This window comes from Cervus canadensis, chromosome 2, assembly GCF_019320065.1.
Source record: "Cervus canadensis isolate Bull #8, Minnesota chromosome 2, ASM1932006v1, whole genome shotgun sequence".
NCBI classification, from domain to species: Eukaryota; Metazoa; Chordata; class Mammalia; order Artiodactyla; family Cervidae; genus Cervus; species Cervus canadensis.
Window position 1 is genome coordinate 74850842 of NC_057387.1, and position 19461 is coordinate 74870302.

General features: G+C 41.9%; 1 protein-coding gene across 3 annotated transcripts in view; it reads right to left on the reverse strand.

Moving 5' to 3' along the window:
- PDE4B (phosphodiesterase 4B) overlaps positions 1-19461 on the reverse strand; it is a 646239-nt gene that overhangs the window by 132118 nt on the left and 494660 nt on the right. For all 3 annotated transcript variants that reach the window (XM_043461050.1, XM_043461052.1, XM_043461053.1), the window contains 3 exons: positions 17627-17821; positions 6765-6801; positions 6562-6632 (listed from right to left, as the gene is read on the reverse strand). In XM_043461050.1, the coding sequence (XP_043316985.1) occupies positions 6562-6632; positions 6765-6801; positions 17627-17821 (303 nt within the window). The remainder of the gene's footprint in view (positions 1-6561; positions 6633-6764; positions 6802-17626; positions 17822-19461) is intronic.

Here is a 19461-nt window from a genome sequence, read left to right on the forward strand (position 1 = left end):
TTGAAGCCAAGAAATACAAGCCCAATCAAGCAGCCCTCAATAAAACATTTCATGGAAGTTCAAGGAAATCACCTCAACAGGAACTCTGAGATTTTTCACCCTTTGGGTGGTAAAGCTCAGACAATGGACTGCTTTTATACTAAGCAAAGAGCCAAGAGATAAAGGAAATCTTGACTTGTGAAAAGTATAGTTCTATGTGGGAGTTCCTTTTCATATTAAAAAGAAAACACACATACTACCCAGATGTTCTTATGAAAACCATTCTAAGGATATAATTATTACTTAAATGTTACATTCAAGTCAAGGAATGGCTCTCAGGAACCCAAGTCAAACATCCCAGAAAGCAACTTCTGAGTTCCATGAACCTTGCTGTTTCAGTTGTTGAGATCAGTGAATATCAGGGTTGGGGTGGGAAGGACAATCCTCTTGGTCTGGTGGATACATTCCTAATAGATATTTTTGTCTCCGTTGTTTTTACTTGTTTGATGGTATTGACTGGGAAAAGAATGAAGTGCATTAAATGGGCCCTCAGTTTTCCAACCTGCCCCTGCCAGGCTGCCCCAATGTTCACTTCTGAGCCTGAGCTAGACCAAAGCAATCTCAGCTCCCTTTGGTGAAGCTCTAGTGATGGACATGTCGGTTGGTGGTGATTTTAAGGAAGTACTTGAACTTAATAGGGGGATCAACTCTGTACAAATATGGGTATGAATTTGGGAATGACCATGAGTCATATTCATTGGAAGGACTGATGCTGAAGCTAAAGCTCCAATGCTTTGGCCATCTGATATGAAGAGCCAAACTCATTGGAAAAGACCCTGATGCTGGGAAAGATTGAGGGCAGGAGGAGAAAGGGATGACAGAAGATGGGCTGGTTGGATGGCATCACCAACTCAATGGACATGAGTTTGAGCAAGCTCCAGGAGATGGTGAAAGACAGGGAAGTCTGGTGTGCTGCAGTCATGGGGTCGCAAAGACTTGGACACAACTGAGCAACTGAACAACAATGACACCAGATTAGATGCAACTTTCCTACTGCCGGGGATCTATTATGTTTGCTGAGTGTGCTTTGAACCAGAGATGACACAAAGGGCCATGATTCGGAGGGCAGTCCTCAGCCTGAGTTCTCAGTCCTCAGCTCTGGATGAGCTCTCTGTATGGCAGCTATGGTCCTAGGGCACTCTGTGTATGGCAACTCTGCATGTGTTTGTGGTTCAAAACCCCAAGGCTATGGAAAAATCTGATTCCCCAGAAACTGCTTCAGCTGACAGCCTGTAATCATCAGTGCGTGTGTGCATACTTAGTTGCTCAGTCGTGTCTGACTCTTTGGGACCCCATGGACTGTAACCTGCCAGGCTCCTCTGTTCATGGGATTCTCTAAGCAAGAATAGTGGAGTGGATTGCCATGCCCTCCTTCAGGGGATCTTCCTGACCCAGGGATTGAATCCTTGTCTCCTGAGTCTCCTGCATTAGCTGGCTGATTCTTTACCATTAATGCTACCTAATCAGCAGGGTTAGAAGGAATTGCCTGATACTTTCACAGAGGAAAGACCTCCAAGCCCATGCTAAGAAAACAGTAACTGAAAACATTCCATCACATCACCCCCCCACACACCTCTTCTCCCTGGAGCTGTGCAGTGTAGTGGTTTGGGGTCCTGCTATGCTAAAGAAGCCTTTGGAATGTACCTTTATTCATCACTTCTTCCCCAATTCCCACCTCCATCATCTTGGTTCAGGGTTTCACTCTTCACATTTTAATTCTTGAAACCCTCTCCTAGCTCATGTCTCTGCCTCAGGCTCTCTGACCTTCAGCTATTCCATAAGTTCTTAAATGACTCTGTCCCAAAACCTTCAGAAATTTCATCCCATAATGCAGAAGACTGAACAGGTGTAGTAAATGGAAAGATGTGAGATAATAAAATATATATATATATATATATATATAGGTCTCTGCCTTGATTCCTGATACAGAGCTCCCAAAACTCCTGTAATTTCCTAAGTAAGAAGAGCACTAGAGCATCTTTTGTTCTAAAGAGGTGACTCTGTATCCTGGGGACTGGATGGGAGCTGGTCACCTGAAATACTGAGATATGAATAGAAGCTTAGAATTTTCAGCCATATCCCTCATCCGCCAGAAAGGAGAGAAGGGCTGGAAACGGAGTTAATAATTGATCATGACTATGTGAAGAAACTTCCGTCAAATTCTAATAATACAGGTATCAGAGAACTTCCAAGCTGGCAAACACATCCACACCAGGACGGTGATACACCCCAGCTCCATGAGGATAGACACTCCTGTGCTCAGGACCCTCCCGGGCTTGGACCTGTGTATCTTTTCATCAGGCTGTTGACCTGTATCCTCTATCATATCCTTTAATAAACTGGTAAACTGTGTGTGGTAAACTGGTAAGTGTTTCCTTAGATTCTGTGAGCAGCTCAGGCAAATTAATGAGGCCTGGGGGAGGGGCGCGTTAGAATAAATTAGATATAGATATAGGTTGAAATAGAATAGATATAGATTCATTAGAATCTACAGCTGGTGCAATCAGAAGCACAGATGATAATCTGAGCTTGTGACTAGTGTCTGAAAAGTGGGGAGGAAGGCAGTGTGCAATCTCGTGGGACTGAGCCCTTAACCCTTGGGATCTGATGCTATCTCCATGCAGACAGTGTTGGGATTGAATTAAACTTTCAGACATCCAGTTGGTGTCCAACATTTGCTTGTAATTGTGGGGGGAAATCTCCATGGATTGGTGACCAGATGTGTCAGAAGTGAAGTGTTTTGTGTGGAGAGTAAAGAAGACTCACAGGAAGACAAAACCCAGGCGGGAAGAACTAGGCTTCTCACTACATAGGAAGGAAAAAACTGTGTTTTCCTTATAAAAGAGCACAGCAAGAATTAGGATGCCAGGCTTCAAGACTGGTTTGGCATGGCCCCAGGAGTGAGCTGTTTTTGCACTAAGCATTTGATTTCCCTGAGCTCTGGCTCCTTGTCCACTGAGCAGAGGCAACACGCCTGTCACATCACAAATCGTATTTACAGTGATGATAACTGAGATAATGGACGTGAAAACTCCAAAGTGTCACACTATTTCCGGCTTCAGCAAGAGAAATGTAACCATCACTTACAATAAGTCACATTTATTGAGCACTTACCATGTGCTATAAGTTGTTATAAATGCTTTACAAATATCAACAAATTTCATTCTCAGAACAATGCTGTTTACAGACTGGGAAACTGAGCTCCAGAGAGGTGAAATAATTTCCCCAAGTCACATAATTTTCAATAGGTAGAATTGAGTTAGGAAGTGATAAATAAGGCCCCAGAAGCCATATTCTGTAAAGAAAAAAAAGTGGGGAAACAGAAAGGATCACTTTTGAAAAAGTAATTTTCTAAACATTTCTCTAACAATTATTAATTCAGAGAATTAATGATGAATACTTATGGAGCAAACACTATTTGTCAGGTGTTCTGCTAATTCTTAGAGAGTCAAGGAAAAGTAAATGCAATTTTCAAGGGTCCTTACAAGACACACGGTCTAGTAGTAGTGGTGGCAAAGATCCATACATGATTTGCAGAGTGTTCTGGGGCCACTGAAGGGTGCTCAGCCAGGCTTGACAGGGTCAGGGGAAGCATCCTGGTGAGGGTGACACAGAGGAGTGTTATAAAGGACAAGCAAGATTCAGTGGAACAATCAATGGAAGGTGGTGAGAGACACTTTAGGAAGTGAGAACAGTAAGTCCATGATTAGGATATAGAACAGAACATGCAGGGAACAAATATGACGCAGTTGTTAGAATGTGATATCATGTGGCCAGACTCCTGGTCTGATCGTACACCTCTGTACCTCTGGGCACGTCCCATTAGAATGAAAATCCTGAAAAGGGCAGACAACTTGTATGTTCTGGTCACTATTATATCACTAGTGCCTGGTACAAGGTGGTGCTCAATACATATTTGTTAAGTACAAACAAAAATGCATGGATGAATAGTATCTAAATAAATTCTTGTTGAGATAATTATTTAATAATAAACACAGAGCACCTCTGCAAATGAGGGCTTTCCTTGTGGCTCAGCTAGTAAAGAATCTGGAGACCTGGGTTCTATCCCTGGGTTGGTAAGATCCCCTGGAGAAGGGAAAGGCTACCCACTCCAGTATTCTGGCCTGGAGAATTCCATGGACTATATAGTTCATGGGGTCACAAAGAGTCAGAGATGACCGAGAGCCTTTCACTCAGTTCACCACTGCAAATGAGGTTGGGAAAGCTTCTAGCTTTCCTGTATACTGCATCCAATATAAACTCAATCAACAATCAATCCAGCTAGCTTGAGTTAGATCACAAGACACCTTCGGGCCAAGTACCTGCATTCATCTTAATGATTAGACAGTGAACCACTGAAGCTGAAAAGTGACACAGTCACACAGTAGTGAAAAAGATTCTTACGGTGGCACTTCAGAGAATAATTTAGAGGAGGAGAAACTTATGATGGGGAAAACTCCATAGGAATATGCAGGATCATCTCACAGGAAGCCCCCGTGAAAAATGATAGAACAGTGAAAGGAAAAGTTAACTTTCAAAGTAGGGTCTACTCTTACTTTTAATAACTCCATTCAATAAAAATTTAGATAAAAGAAATAGACGGTTGAAGAATAATTTCAGAAAGACTAGAGAGACAGGATTTCCTACAGGGTGAACACTAGCTTAGAAAAATCAGGATATTTAGTTAGAGTTTTGTCCTGGTGTGTCTTTAGCCTATGGTGTGGTTGTTAGCAACTTGCTGGATTTCTGAGGGCCTGATTTCTCCTTCTGTAAAACAAAGCTGCTGAATCAATGGTGTCAAAGTTCTCTCTGGCCCTACCATTCCAGGATCATGAGTTCTATGATCTCCTATTTAAAAAAAAAAAAAAAAAAAACATTTATTTTTGGTTGTGCTAGGTCTTCCTTGCTGCACACGAATTTCTCTAGTTGCCGTGAGCAGGGGCTACACTTCATTGCTATTCTTTCTTGAGGTATGCAGGTTTCCCATTATGGCGGCTTCTTTCGTGGCAGAGCACAGGTTCTAGGCCCACAGGCTTCAGTAGTTGCGGCACATGGGCTCAGTAGTTGTTACGAACGGACTTCATTTGCTCCGCAGCACGTAAAATCTTCCTGGATCAGGGGTTGAACTTGTGTCCCCTGCATTGGTAGGCAGACTCTATCCACTGAAACACCAGGGAAGTTTGGTTCTATGACCTTCTGATTTCTGCGATGATTGTTAAATGGCTGGGTAGTGCACTACATAGCACTTAGACCCACAGATTGAAATGATTTTGGAGGAGAAGGCTACTGCAGTATGATCAGTTCAAACCTTTCATTTCACAGATAAGGAGACCACAATTCAGCCATGTTAGTTGAAATGGCCAAGTTTATGTAGCTTCTTAAGGACAGAAGAGAGGATAATGCTACTCTTACTCATCAAATTGCATGCATCTGTTTATATATTACCAAAACAAAGGCAACTTGGACCTGAGCTTTTGTTACTTTTAATCTTAAGTTTGCATGTCTGAACTCATTAATAGCTTAGTCCAAAAGAATTTTAATAGAATTTATGGTCTTTACTGATGAGTATTCATATTTTCGAGCAGTAAATACAAAAGGAAAAAGGAAAAAAATCTCATCGTTTCATTTGTTAAACTCTTGTCTACTAAGTGTTAAAGATACAAAGATTAATAAGATCTGGACTAATTTCTAACGTCTTCAGTTCAATTCAGTTGCTCAGTCGTGTCTGACTCTTTGCAACCCCATGAACTGCAGCACGCCAGGCCTCCCTGTCCATTACCAACTCCTGGAATTCACCCAAACTTGTGTCCATTGAGTCGGTGATGCCATTCAGCCATCTCATCCTCTGTCATCCCTTTCTCCTCCTGCCCTCAATCTTTCCCAGCATCAGGGTCTTTTCAAATGAGTTAGTTCTTTGCATCAAGTGGCCAAAGTATTGGAGTTTCAGCTTCAACATCAGTCCTTCCAATGAACACCCAGGACTGATCTCCTTTAGGATGGACTGGTTGGATCTCCTTGCAGTCCAAGGGACTCTCAAGAGTCTTCTCCAACACCACAGTTCAAAAGCATCAATTCTCTGGTGCTCAGCTTTCTTTATAGTACAACTCTCACATCCATACATGACTACTGGAAAAACCACAGCCTTGACTAGACAGACCTTTGTTAACAAAGTAATGTCTCTGCTTTTCAATATGCTATCTAGGTTGGTCATAACTTTCCCTCTAAGGTGTAAGCGTCTTTTAATTTCATGGCTGCAATCACCATCTGCAGTGATTTTGAAGCCCAGAAAAATAGTCAGCCACTGTTTGCACTGTTTCCCCATCTATTTGCCATGAAGTGATACCAGTTCTAAAATATTATGGTGATCCATCCTACTTTCAAATTTTATCATGTATCCTAACCTAGCTAGGAGGACAAATTTCCATTCATTAGTGTTAAGTTGTGTGTTTGTGTGTGTGTTAGTGATATTCAGTGCTTCACCTTTTGGAAGGGATTCATAACTTCACAAACGTGTGTGCTTACTTATTGGATGTTCCGTGAAGGTTTGTCAGCAGAGTGAAGTTGTTTCTCACACTTCGCAAGCTGGCGAGGACCTAAAAGGAAAATATTTCCACAGTTAGGAGTGGTTAGGAACAAAAGGAGAGGGATAGGTAGGTTCACAGGCCACTCTTAGAAACTATACCCGGGGACAGAGTGAGAATGAGCCAGGCCAGCATGATACATACCTGGGCAAAAGGTGTTACAATCAAGTCATCGCCATGTCTGGTGAAAAGAGAGGAAAAAAAAAATACTTTAAAATGTATTTGCATTATAACTATTACACATAAACTGTCATTAAACTTCATTGGTGTGGCCAACACAAATGTTAGACAAGTCATTCTACCTGGATATAAGGCAGGACTGATGTAGGCAGAGATGGGAATTTCAGGAACTTGAAAGAAAAAAGAAAAACCCACCAGGTTCACAGCTCCTAGATTTACAGTGGCGACACATAAAAACACTTGCAAGTAAGTTTATGTCTTCAGGGTATATTCTCATTAAATAGCAGACCCGGAGAACTGTAATTCAAAGCGATTTGTGGATTTTGGTCGCCAGAGCCAGGAAATTCAAAGGGAGGGCTGCTCACAGGCACACACAGGGCTGGAAAAAATGGCCTAACAGTCTGGATAAAGGTTAACTTTGGATTTCCTGGCTTTTGTTGATTTGAACCACAGCCTTAATGCCATTTAAACACAGATTTCTGTCTGGGAAGCCCATTACTTTTGTTTTTAATATAACTTTTTTCTTAAAGTACCCAAGGAAAAGCTTTTAAGGGAGTGTAGGGACTGAACCTACTATTATCATATCATTGTCTCTCACTATGTCCCAGAGATTTGATTGAGCTGAGCCATGTAAATTCTGTACTTGGGAATACTCAGAAGTGTTTTCAGAAAAGACTTCTCTCTCTGGCACAGGCTTTGATAAATCTTAAATCCACATGCAGCAAGACCTCCATTAAAACCATTAGAGGACATGCTGGCCTGAGCTGCAGACACACAATCGGGCCAATTTGCTATCACAGGGTGAATCATGAATTGCGCAGAACGTGGTGGACAATGAGTTTCCTTCACTGTCTCATCATCTGCTCTGTATTCACGACCACTGCACAAATACGGCATTTATTTGCTAGCTATGGGAGGGCAACCAATGGTTATTAAGCATCTGCCCAGCATCAGGCATCAGGTGAGGCCTTGGGATCCAGGCTTGGATAACACCTGTATCCTTGGGGATCTCTTCTCTAGTGTGGGTTTTTATTTTAGGGTTTCATTTAGTACAATATTTTCCTTTCTACTGTGGTCTTTAGCTAGAAGCCCCCCTTCAATTTTATCTTGGAAACTTTCTGTGCATCTGCTTTGTACAGTGACTATAAACTGAACATTGACAGGACTAAGCGTTCTTTGAGTGATCCCCATCTGTCAGGTCCTGCATGAAACCTCCTTTAACTCTTGTAAGAAGACTTGCAGCAGCTAATCTTAGGCCTATTTTGAAGATAATACCAAAGCTCAGAGTAGGTAAGCCATTGCTTAACCAGCACATAGTTAATAAGTGGAAGAACTAAGACTATTGGATCCCAAAAATCTGTGCTTTTAACCATTATGTTTTCCTGTTTTATGATGGCCCTGCATGATTGACTGAATTATACAGAGTTCGTGATCCCCTCAAATTAAAACAGGAGACAAAAAAATATCCAAAACACTGAAGTAGATAGTATAACTCATATAAATACAGAATGAAAATACAAACAATTGATACTTAATGGGGGTACAAAGCAGAAGTGATAATTACAGATCAGACAAGTCAAGAAAGGCTTGACTGAACAGGTGGTATTCGAGATGAATTTGAAAGTACAGGCTTTAAAAGGTAGGGATGGTAGATGCTCTAATGAGAGCAATACAAGATTGAGGCACTGAAATGGGAAAGTACTGGACCTGGAGATGCTTGGTGGTTGTTAGGACAGAGCTGAGTACATGACAGACATTTGCAGAGGACAATGCTCGAAGGTCCCCCACTCGCATATTATGGACATTGTGAACAATGGCTGTGGAATTGATGCGTAACTCTGCAGAAGAAACAAGGTTAGCGGTGAGACAGGCGAACAGAAAAGTGCTTTAGAAAGCAAAATGCTATGGGCATGAGAGATAGACAGGAGCGAGGCCAGAGCCAAGAAGAGTGGTTGGAAGGACACTGCTGTCTCTCAGATGAAGAAGACTTTGGTGAGGCAGAGGAAGAAACAAGCAAAGACAACTGGAAGAGACCCTGAACTTGTTGCCAAGGACTTGGCATTAGTTGGATAGGGTTCATACAGAAATGCTATTTTCATTTTTAGAACAGGTATCTGGGAAAATAGTGAAGTCATGAGTAGAAATAAAAAAGTGAGGAGTTGGAGGAGGTGTGTCACTTTCTCACACATTGAGTTTTAAGATACTCATTGATATCCCGGTGGAAAGAGCAAGTTGGGAGGACTAAAATATGGGGATTAGAGCTAGAGATTTAGGACTTACAATAGTGGGGACCACTGAAGCAATGGCAGAGAGTGGCTTCATGGATGGGAGTATATAGAGAGATCCGAAGGAAGAACCTCAGGGTTTTTGGAGAGGAGTGAAAACGAGAGACAGAGTAAGAGAGAAGAGACATGCAGTTGTAATAAATGAAGGGTGGTGAGATGTTACAAGAACTGCCCCTTCCCAAGCCTTTTTTGGGGGATGAACTTGAACTTCAGATGGGTGAAATAGCCTACTATTTGTTCAGATTTCTGCTGTGAAGTTCATATTGTTCAGAAGACATCCGGGTGAGTTGGGAATACAGTGATAGTGTTAGACTTAAGTAGATCAACTATGGCTCCTGGATTTCTGGAATCTAAATTCCCAAGAAAAGTTAAATAAGAAGAGCAAATCTCACACATAAATAGTGCCCAAAGCAGATATATTGTTGCATGAATAGGGAGCTACTAGAACTGTACAAACTAATGATTAAAGGGAAGTTAAAAAAATTCAAAGACAGTGAGCGAGTGCAAAGCCTGGCCAGCAGTGCACGGGGGCTTGGGCCAGCATGGGCTCAGCTGGTGTGGAGCTCAGGCGTGGACCCACAGCAGGTAGCCCATGCTCAACATTCAGAAAATTAAGATCATGGCATCTGGTCCCATCACTTCATGGCAAATAGATGTGGAAAGAATGGAAACAGTGGCAGACTTCATTTTTTTGAGCTCCAAAATCACTGCAGATGGTGACTGCAGCCATGAAATTAAAAGATGCTTGCTCCTTGGAAGAAAAGTTATGACCAAGATAGACAGCATATTAAAAACCAGAGACATTACTTTGCTAACAGAGGTAAGTCTAGTCAAAGCTATGGTTTTTCCAGTGGTCACGTATGGTTGAGAGTTAGACCATAAAGAAAACTGAGCACCTAAGAATTGATGCTTTTGAACTGTGGCATTGGAGAAGACTCTCGAGAGTCCCTTGGACAGCAAGGAGATCCAACCAGTCCATCCTAAAGGAGATCAGTCCTGGGTGTTCATTGGAAGGACTGATGTTGAAGCTGAAACTCCAATACTTTGGCCACTTGATGCAAAGAACTGACTCATTTGAAAAGACCCTGATGCTGGGAAAGATTGAGGGAAGGAGAAGGGGATGACAGAGGATGAGACGGTTGGATGGCATCATCAACTCAATGACATGATGTCATTGTTGACTCCTCCTGGAGTCAACTCCAGGAGCTGGTGATGAACAGAGAGGCCTGGTGTGCTGCAGTCCATGGGGTCGCAGAGTCGGACATGACTGAGTGGCTGAACTGAACTGAATGGAACTAAAAAAATTCAGAGAGGGCCCCGCGTCAAAATCACTTTATTATTATGAAACTTCTGAAATTTATGAGAGTAGAACATTCAGAGGCAAGGGATGAATTTTCAGATCCTGAGCACTGGGTCCCTGGAAGAATTTGAACTGTAAAAGCTAATGCTGTGTGTCAGACAGTAACTGCTATAGAAACGATCAGATAATTTGTAGATAAGAAAACAAAGAAAAAACTTCTATTTGAGTACAGCCAGATAATTTATAAAACTAGTCCAAATGTTTAAAATCATAATTTGATATATGGATAAGAAAAGGGCATGAATGTAACAAAATACTTGATTGGTTATAAAAATGATGTAGTTGTTAGTTGCCCAAACCACTAGAGAGGGCAATATCCCGCAGGAACAAGGCCAGATATTCAGAACCATGGCACGAGCACCATCTAGCGACAATACAAGAACATTACAATTCTGTAGGCTAATTGGAGACAAGTTCTCTGAGGGTCTTAATGGGCTTCACCAGTGGCTCAGTGATAATTTGCCTGCCAATGCAGGAGGCTCGGGTTCGATTTCTGGGCCAGAAAGGTGCCCATTTCCTGGAAGGAAATGCCAACCCACTCCAGTATTCTTGCCTGGAAGATCCCATGGACAGAGGAGCCTGGCAGGCTATAGTCCATGGGGTCTCAGACACAGTTTAGCAACTAAACAACAACTCTGTGGGTCTTAATTGAGCGTGTGTCTGCGCTCAACAATGAAATACTTTTCGAGAAAGCAAAAATGCTTCTTCCTACTGCTACACTCTGGATTTTATCAGTTTCACCTTTCTCTGTTTCCTATCTACATGCAGAATTTTACTTGTACTTTTTTTGTAACATTGATTTTAGGCCATCTCAGAGAAACAGACTATACTGTATAATATACTACTGTAGTTAAGAGTACAGCTTTTGCAGCCACATGGCCTTTGGTTTGCTTCTCAGCTGCACTATTACAAACTATGAGACTTTAGGCAACCACTCTATGCCTCTCACAACATGTTGTGAGATTTAAATAAGTTATTATGTATGTACCAGTCTTACAACAGTGCTTGGCACATAAAAGCACTTTTGTTATTCAGTTATAGTTAGTCTCATTAGTAGTAGGTATCATCATTATTATAATTAAAGAATTGCAGGTCTATTTTTCCAGCTGGTGAGAACTTCTTTAAGATAGTCATTTCTGCCCCCATTAAAATCAAGAATATTAATATTTATATTGTACTTTACAGTTTACAAAGCATTTTCATGTGTCTTATTTCGTGGTAAGGTAATGTTCTTGACCTTAGGGAATGGGGCAAGCATTGATCTCGTTGGTCAAGTCTGAAACCCCCCTCTCCCTCATCCCACAGTCAACCACCGCCATCCTAACTTGCATATATTTATTAATTGCCCACTAGATCTGTTCTAAGACTTCCCTGGTGGCTCAGATGGTAAAAGTGTCTGCCTACAATGCCAGAGACCCAGGTTCGATCCCTGGGTTGGGAAGACCCTCTGGAGAAGGAAATGGCAACCCACTCCAGTACTCTTGCCTGGAAAATCCCATGGATGGAGGAGTGTGGTAGGCTACAGTCCATGGGGTCACAAAGAGTCGGTTCTAACGTAGAATCCCATTCTTTATTATGTAAATTACCAAAGCCCCTTCCATTTGGCTCTTGGAAATAGCTTTAGGATTTGTACACCCTCCAAACTGTTCTTCAGATTGTAATCAGAGTTATCTTTTAAAACTTTTGTCTATGTATTTTCCTGTTTAAAAGCCTTTGGTAGCTCCAGGCTGCTTGCCTGCAGCATAAATGCTAAGTCCTCACACAGGCCCTTCCTGGTGAGGGTCCTGCTTACTTCTCTAGCGTGTGTCTCACCACTTCCTCATCCTTTCACATTCTTTGCCTGAGCCACACTGAGTTGTGCTTCCCCAAAGCATTCTTGAGAGCTAGAGTCAGTGAGCACATGGCCTTTCTTCCTGCATACCCTTCTGCTGATTCCTTTAGCTTAGCTGTGACTCCTCAAAGTAGGCCTCTCACTTTGCCAGGCCAGATCTCTCAAAGTCCTGGGCATCCCTTTCTACCACTGCTCTTTTCTGAAGGTATTACAACTACCTATTGGCTTGGCTCAGTCAGTAAAGAATCTGCCTGCAATGCGGCAGACCCAGGTTTGATCCCTGGGTGGGGAAGATCCCCTGGAGGAGGCCATGGCAACCCACTTCAGTATTCTTGCCTGGAGAATCCCATGGACAGAGGAGCCTGGTGGGCTACAGTCCATGGAATCGCAAAAAGTAGGACATGACTGAGTGACTAAGTACAGAACATTGACTTACTAATATTTTAGCTCCCTTGAAGACACAGAAGATGTCTCATTTGCTTGCAAGGGTCTAAATGGAAGCAAATTTTTGTTCAAAGGAAGGATGGATATTACTTTTGTAACAGCTGGAAAGGTAGGCAGAGCAGAGATTTCTATCATTATTTTAATTTTTCATCATTATTTAGTCTGTTTATGTACCGAATATCCATATGGTTTAGTCATCTAGATTCCCTGAATTTGAGTTGTGTTTCCCTGTTTACTGGGCAAATTACTTAACCTCTCTGTGCTCCAGTGTTCTCCTTTTTAAGACAAGACAATTATAGTACCACCAAGACAATTATAGTACCACCAAGACAATTATAGTACCAAAACAATGATAGTACTATAATACTGAATTATAGTATTCATGCATTAGGGAGAATAAATGAGTTAAAATATGTAAATACTTTAAATAGTATATAGGAAATGCTTAATAAATGTGTTTTTTTATTTATAGATAATTTAGACAATATGAAAAACATTCAGTGTCTTAAAGTTATGGTGCTAGTAGGTATAATGGCTGTAACTCAAGTCTTAGATACCACATTGTACTTTTTTGGTAGCCCATCAATAAACAGGTCTTAAATTTAAGTGGGCTGTTATTTCTACTTTTCCTCTTGGTTTTCAGATCTCATTTCCCGTGACTGCACTCTCTAGAGATCACTTCTCACATCAACAGTGTCTTTAAAAACTTGTCTGTATAAGACTGCAAATAGGATGACTAAATAAAGGAAATAGGGATCTTCCTTCCCTGTGGCTTTACTGGTGGATAATCAAAAGTTGGTCCTGCCCAGGTTGGTTCCTCCAAAGTTTTGGACAATATAGCCGGCCTCCCCAATTCCTAATACTTTATGTTCCCTTAGGGAAATCTGTACCTTGGTATATAGACGCACTCCATTAAAGATGACTAAACACAGGAACTGAAGAGAGACCAGTAAACTATTGCCACATCTAGGAAAGCATGGGGGATTTCCTTTTGGGATCCAATGGTCATCTAGTTTTCTTTACTAGAAACCCTTATTTCAGTCTCTCTTTTGTTGCTCTATGTTAAAGCCACTTTTAATTTTCCATTCACATTTTTACTTAGTATCTGTTTATTCATTCTCCCTGCCTATACTTTTCCTCCTGAAAGAGTTCAGATGAAAGCTGTAAAAAGACAGCATTGTCTCTACTGTTAAGATTTAATGCCAAGGAATTATGCAGGATGTTCTACCTCTTATGTAAATTCATGGCTGTTCTGTGCTTGATATGAGGACTCCTGAGTGGGGAACAGGCTGCAGCCCTCACCCCACAGCCTTCACGTGAAGATTCCAGCTCTATTATTGTCCTTCTTTCTCTTGACTTTGTGAATAGAAGGCAGGAGAAGCAGCAAGAGGTTCAGGGACTGTGGTTCCTCTATTTATGTCAAGTCATCCTGAAGAGTAATAGTTGGGTCAAATAGCTTTGAAAGCATGATTTCAGTTTAGCTCAAGATATCCGTGTAAATCTGCTTACAACACAGGAGACCCGGGTTTGATCCCTGGATTGGGAAGATCCCCTGGAAGAGGAAATGGCAATCCACTCCAGTATTCTTGCCTGGAGAATTCCATGGACAGAGGAGCCTGGTGGGCTATGGGTCCATGGGGTCAAAAAGAGTTGGACATGACTGAAGTGACTTAGCACACACCTGTGTAAAACTGGATTTTCCAGTGTAGTCCAGATAAAATGAAATTCCAGAAGAATCTGGATATTCAAGTCCTACTTATTGCTTTGTTGAGGAATATAAATTCCTAAACTGACAAATATATGAAAGTTTTACTGTCATGTTTAAATATTTGCAAAACAACATTGTGTGCTATTTTTAGTCACTCAAAAATGTTAATATATCTTGTTATCAGTATCTTTGACAGGATGATATGATGTTGCCAAATGTGTTTTCTTGGGAAGGAGTATTTATTTTGGAAGTGTGCTCTATGTTTTAAAGTTTTTTCTTTTTTTTTTTAAGTGAGAATGATACTAGTTATCTTGCTTATATACTTACCTATCTAAATCTAAAGTTGGCAACACTATATAGGTTCTAAAGCTAGGGGAAATTTTTGCTGGTTGATAAGAGGCTAGCCATTAATATTAGGGACCCTGGATACAGAGTCATTCAGAACTAGATGCCTGTTTCTATAGCTATAGACTGAGTTGAACTGTGATCTTTAAGATCTCTTCAAGTTCAAAATTTTCTATAACCTTTTGATTGTAAGTAAGGAATTGGTGGAGTTTAATTTGAAATTTGGTTCGAATCTGCTGGGAAGCCTCTGAGTGGCCCGGAGACACATCAAGCTATTTGTCATGAGTCTGGGGGAGCCACTAGCTGCTGTCCAAAGTTAGTCTTTCTCCCATGAAATGCTATGAATGAAACTCTAATTACCTCCAGCTTGGCACATCTTCTGCCCAGGGAGGAGAAAGGTGAAAGGTGAAAGGTGTTTGTTTTGGTGGAAGAGAGAATTCCAGGTATGTTCACTGTCAAAGTCCCCATCTGAACCTTGGTCAGAAATTTCCTTAGAGCTACGTGATCTACAGCAAAGAGGTCACTTCTACCCTGCGTTCACATTTTCTACCTCTCAGTAGAGATCTACTTTGCAGTTTGAAAAGCATAGGCAGAGTCCGTCTTATCCACATCAAGGGATAATAGCAAGGCACACAGTCAGATGGGAGGGGTGGGTTTCTCAATGTCTCAGAATCTCTGTTTCATCCTCTATAGAAAAGAGATAATAATGCCGCCCGCCTGACAGGACTGCTGCAAACATTAAGCGAGATCACGTATGTAAATAAACAGGGCTCCATGGTAGGCACTCACTGAATGCTTCCTTCCACATAGCACCAGAGTTCCTCTTTCTTATCTAATTGTAACCTTCCTGAGAACGTGCAACTTTTTTGAGAATAGCATTTATTTCTTAACTTCTCTGTGATTTTTCCTCTATTCTGTTCATCTTTTACTCCCAGAGCCTGGCACACTGCCTGGAACACAGGTGAGTGTCAGCAGAGAAAGTGAAAGTAAAAGTCACTCAGTTGTGTCTGACTCTGTGACCCCATGGACTGTACAGTCCATGCAAGTCTCCAGTCCAGAACACTGGAGGGGGTAGCCTTTCACTTCTCCAGGGGGTCTTTCCAGGGATCGAACCTAGGTCTCCCTCACTGCAGGCAGATTCTTTAGCAACTGAGCCACAGGGAAGCCCCGAGCTTCAGTAAATATTAGACAAATGAGTTTTGGTCCACCCATGATTGAGATGTTTTAGGGCAGGAGCGCTTCTACTAAGGGCTTCCTAGATGGCTCAATGGTAAAGAATCCACCTGCCAATGCAGAAGATGCAGGAGACTTGGGTTCTATTCCTAGGTTGGGAAAATCCCCTGGAGGAGCAAACAGCAACCCACTCCAGTATTCTTTTTTTTTGTTTGTTTTATTTTTTATTTTTTTTTCAATTTCTCCTTTATTTATTGATTTATTTTTTTCAGTGGGTTTTGTCATACATTGATATGAATCAGCCATAGATTTACACGTATTCCCCATCCTGATCCCCCCTCCCACCTCCCTCTCCACCCGATTCCTCTGGGTCTTCCCAGTGCACCAGCAGTATTCTTGCTCGGAGAATTCCATGGATAGAGGAGCCTGGTGGGCTATAGTCTATATGATGGCAAAGAGTTGGACACGACTGAGCGACTGAGCACATGCTTCTATTAAAATTAGCTGGTAGAAGTGCCCTGGGGCATATTTTCTTACTGGTAGGTTTAAAATGCCCTGTGCCCCTTTCACAAAAGGGTGACCCTTCTTAGCTTCCTTCCCAACAACTGAGGAGAGCCCAGCGGAATTTTCCAGTCTGGAGACTTTAGGGAGCTACTGATATTTTTATACCATATGATATTAAGAACAATTGTACATGTGCCCAGAAACCTTTTAAGGCTCGCATTCCATCATCAAACTTTATTTGGTTTCAGAAACTTAATAAACAAGTAACACAACCCTGTCACTGTTCTTTAAATAAAAATTAGAGATCTCCAGTTAATAGCAGCAAAACACAAACATCAGGCATGCTTAATAGGGTGGTGGAAGTGTGTCCTGTCTCACCCAGGAGCCAGGCAATAAGTGGGCACTGTGTCAAGGTTCCAGAGAGGGGACACAGACATGTGACTAGATGACAGCTTACTAAATGTTACCCAGCAAAGGCCACTCAGAGAAGTTGCATGTCACCAACCACTGTTTTCCTTCTCTGCTATAGCCTGATGTAAACTGTGCATGCCTTGCAAAGTTAGATTGTGGTTTGCATAAAAGTATTAAGGTTCTCATGCCATAAACGAGTCAGCAGTTCAGGAAATGAAGCTGAATAAAAACTTTTTTTTTAAGTATTAGAGAATGAACTTCAGCGGGGAGGGGAGAATAGGGGAAAGAGATACTTAGGGAGTTTGGGTCCAAGGTGCTATATTTAAAATGAATAACTAACAAGGTCCTACTGTTTAGCACAGGAAACTCTGCTCAATGTTATGTGGCAGCCTGGATGGGAGGGAGGTTCGGGGGAGAATGGATACATGTATATACATGACTGAGTCCCTTTGTGGTCCACCTGAAACTATCACAATATTGTTGATTGGCTATACTCCAATATAAAATCAAAAGCTTAAAAAAGTGTCAATAACATAAGTAAAGCAAACACTGTGCGTAAGGTTTTTAAACACTCTTGTGGACCCTAGCTATACATTTCTCACTCGAGAGAGCATATATGCCCTTAAGGTGGTTATCGTTGTCATCTCTGCTCCTGTTCACATTTTTTCTCCCTCTTCCCTTGTGTTAAAGGGGAACAGTGCTGCTCCTCTGACGTGTTAAAGGTTAGGTAAGTGTGAGACAGGGAGCCAGACAGCTTGTACTTACTGCTCACTTGGAAGTGAAGAGTTTCTCGACATCGCCTTGGGTGACAAGTCATAGTCGCTGTCTGATCTGTACAGAAAGGACTCTCTGCGCTGGCTGTGCCCGGGAAAGGTGGCATGAAGAACCAGCCCAGAAGAGGAGCTGGCCTGGGGGTCCAGCGGGCTCCGACCTGGGGAAGGGCCATTTTCCACATCAAAGCTTAAAGAGAAAGAAAAAAACATAGTCACATGAGAACCAGGAAGAAGGGCAGCTGACATACACGCATGGAGAACCACACGCCGGGCATTTTACACAGCATTTCACACGTCACGGAAAGTCTTGCGTCTCCAAACAGCTCTGAGTTTCAGTCATCCTCATTCTCTTTTATACAAAAAGTCATCTAATCCTCTATTTTATATAAAGGGAACAGTCCACAGACGTTTAGTCATTAGCAAAGAGTGGAGCCAGGATTTGATCCCCAGCACAAAGTCCCATGGCCTTTCGGCGACATGAGTAACTTTAACAAATTCATAAAATGAACTGGTGATAATAAGCGACTCCAGATACAGCATCTAACACAGCTCTAAGTGCCAGACACTCAACTATCACTTGAATGAGTCTTCTTAGCTGGGAGACTTCTTTCTGCCATAAATAAATATCACAGTCTCATTAAAGAGACAATGTGCATATTTCTGAATGTTTTTAGGAACAAAGTGCTATTCTGAAAACATCCACTGGCTGATTAAACGGGAGGCCCAGTCTGCAACTTACCATTCATACTCAAGTTTAAGCACAGAAAATGACTTAATTAATCTAATAATGCCAAATAAGCCTTCAGGGCAGCAGAGCTTTCTTTCTGGAGGAGAGAGGATGCAGCTACTGACTCAAGCGGAAGAGTATCGTTGAGATTTCTGGTCAGTCTCCCTCACTCTGGAATGGTACCCTCAAGTCCAGATTTATTTGAACCAATTCTGAGCAATGACCACACAGGCGGAAGTGGTAGACATTTTATCTGTTTTCTCTCTCCCAGTCTTGGTATTACCTTAGGTACCCTGTCTTCCCCATGCTTTCCACCATTCTCTATATATTTTTCCTGTGTGCATAACCTCAGACTGGCAGTAACCCTCTTGCCTAGCATTTCTCTAGACCACTCTCTGCTCTCCAACACAAGCTCTGCAGAAAGGTGTTGGAGAAGTTACAGGATGCTCTCTTTTCCAGGCTGGACCACAATAGCGGGCTTACCTCATATTCATCCAGCTGCCATGATTTCTTTCTACATTTGTGATTCTTTTCTGTTCACTAGTTCTTACAGCCCGTGGTCTTGTGGTGGATGTTTTTAGTTTACAGATGGCTTTCTCATTTATGATTTCATTTACAATCCTTATCATGACCCTGTGAACTCCACAGTATGACTCCACTCTACATTTGAGGAAGATGAGGCTTCGAGAGATTTTAAATGCCTGCACGAAGGCACAGGCTAGTAAATATGCAAGGAGAATTGGAAAATCCAAGCTTTCCAACTCAGTCTTCTACAACCTCAGACTTCTGTAAGTACAGAACTCCTGAATGGCTTTCTGGGTAGAGTGAAATTTCCTTTCAGTCTCTACATTCAGACAAAAGTTGTGCTTGGTATGTAGAGAGTCAGTTGGATTATGAGCAACCCTGGCCATTATCTGGAGTGAAGGCAGGGGAAGCAGCAAATTATGCTGAAGCTGTAGGTTTCACTGAAACACGGGAAGAAGAAACGAGAGAATCCGGGGTTATAATGCTTCCCCAGAGACCATTCCGAGAAGCTGCTTTTAGCCAACCAGCAGACTCTAGGTGTCTGATAAGAAGCAGCAAGTGAGAATCTCCCATGA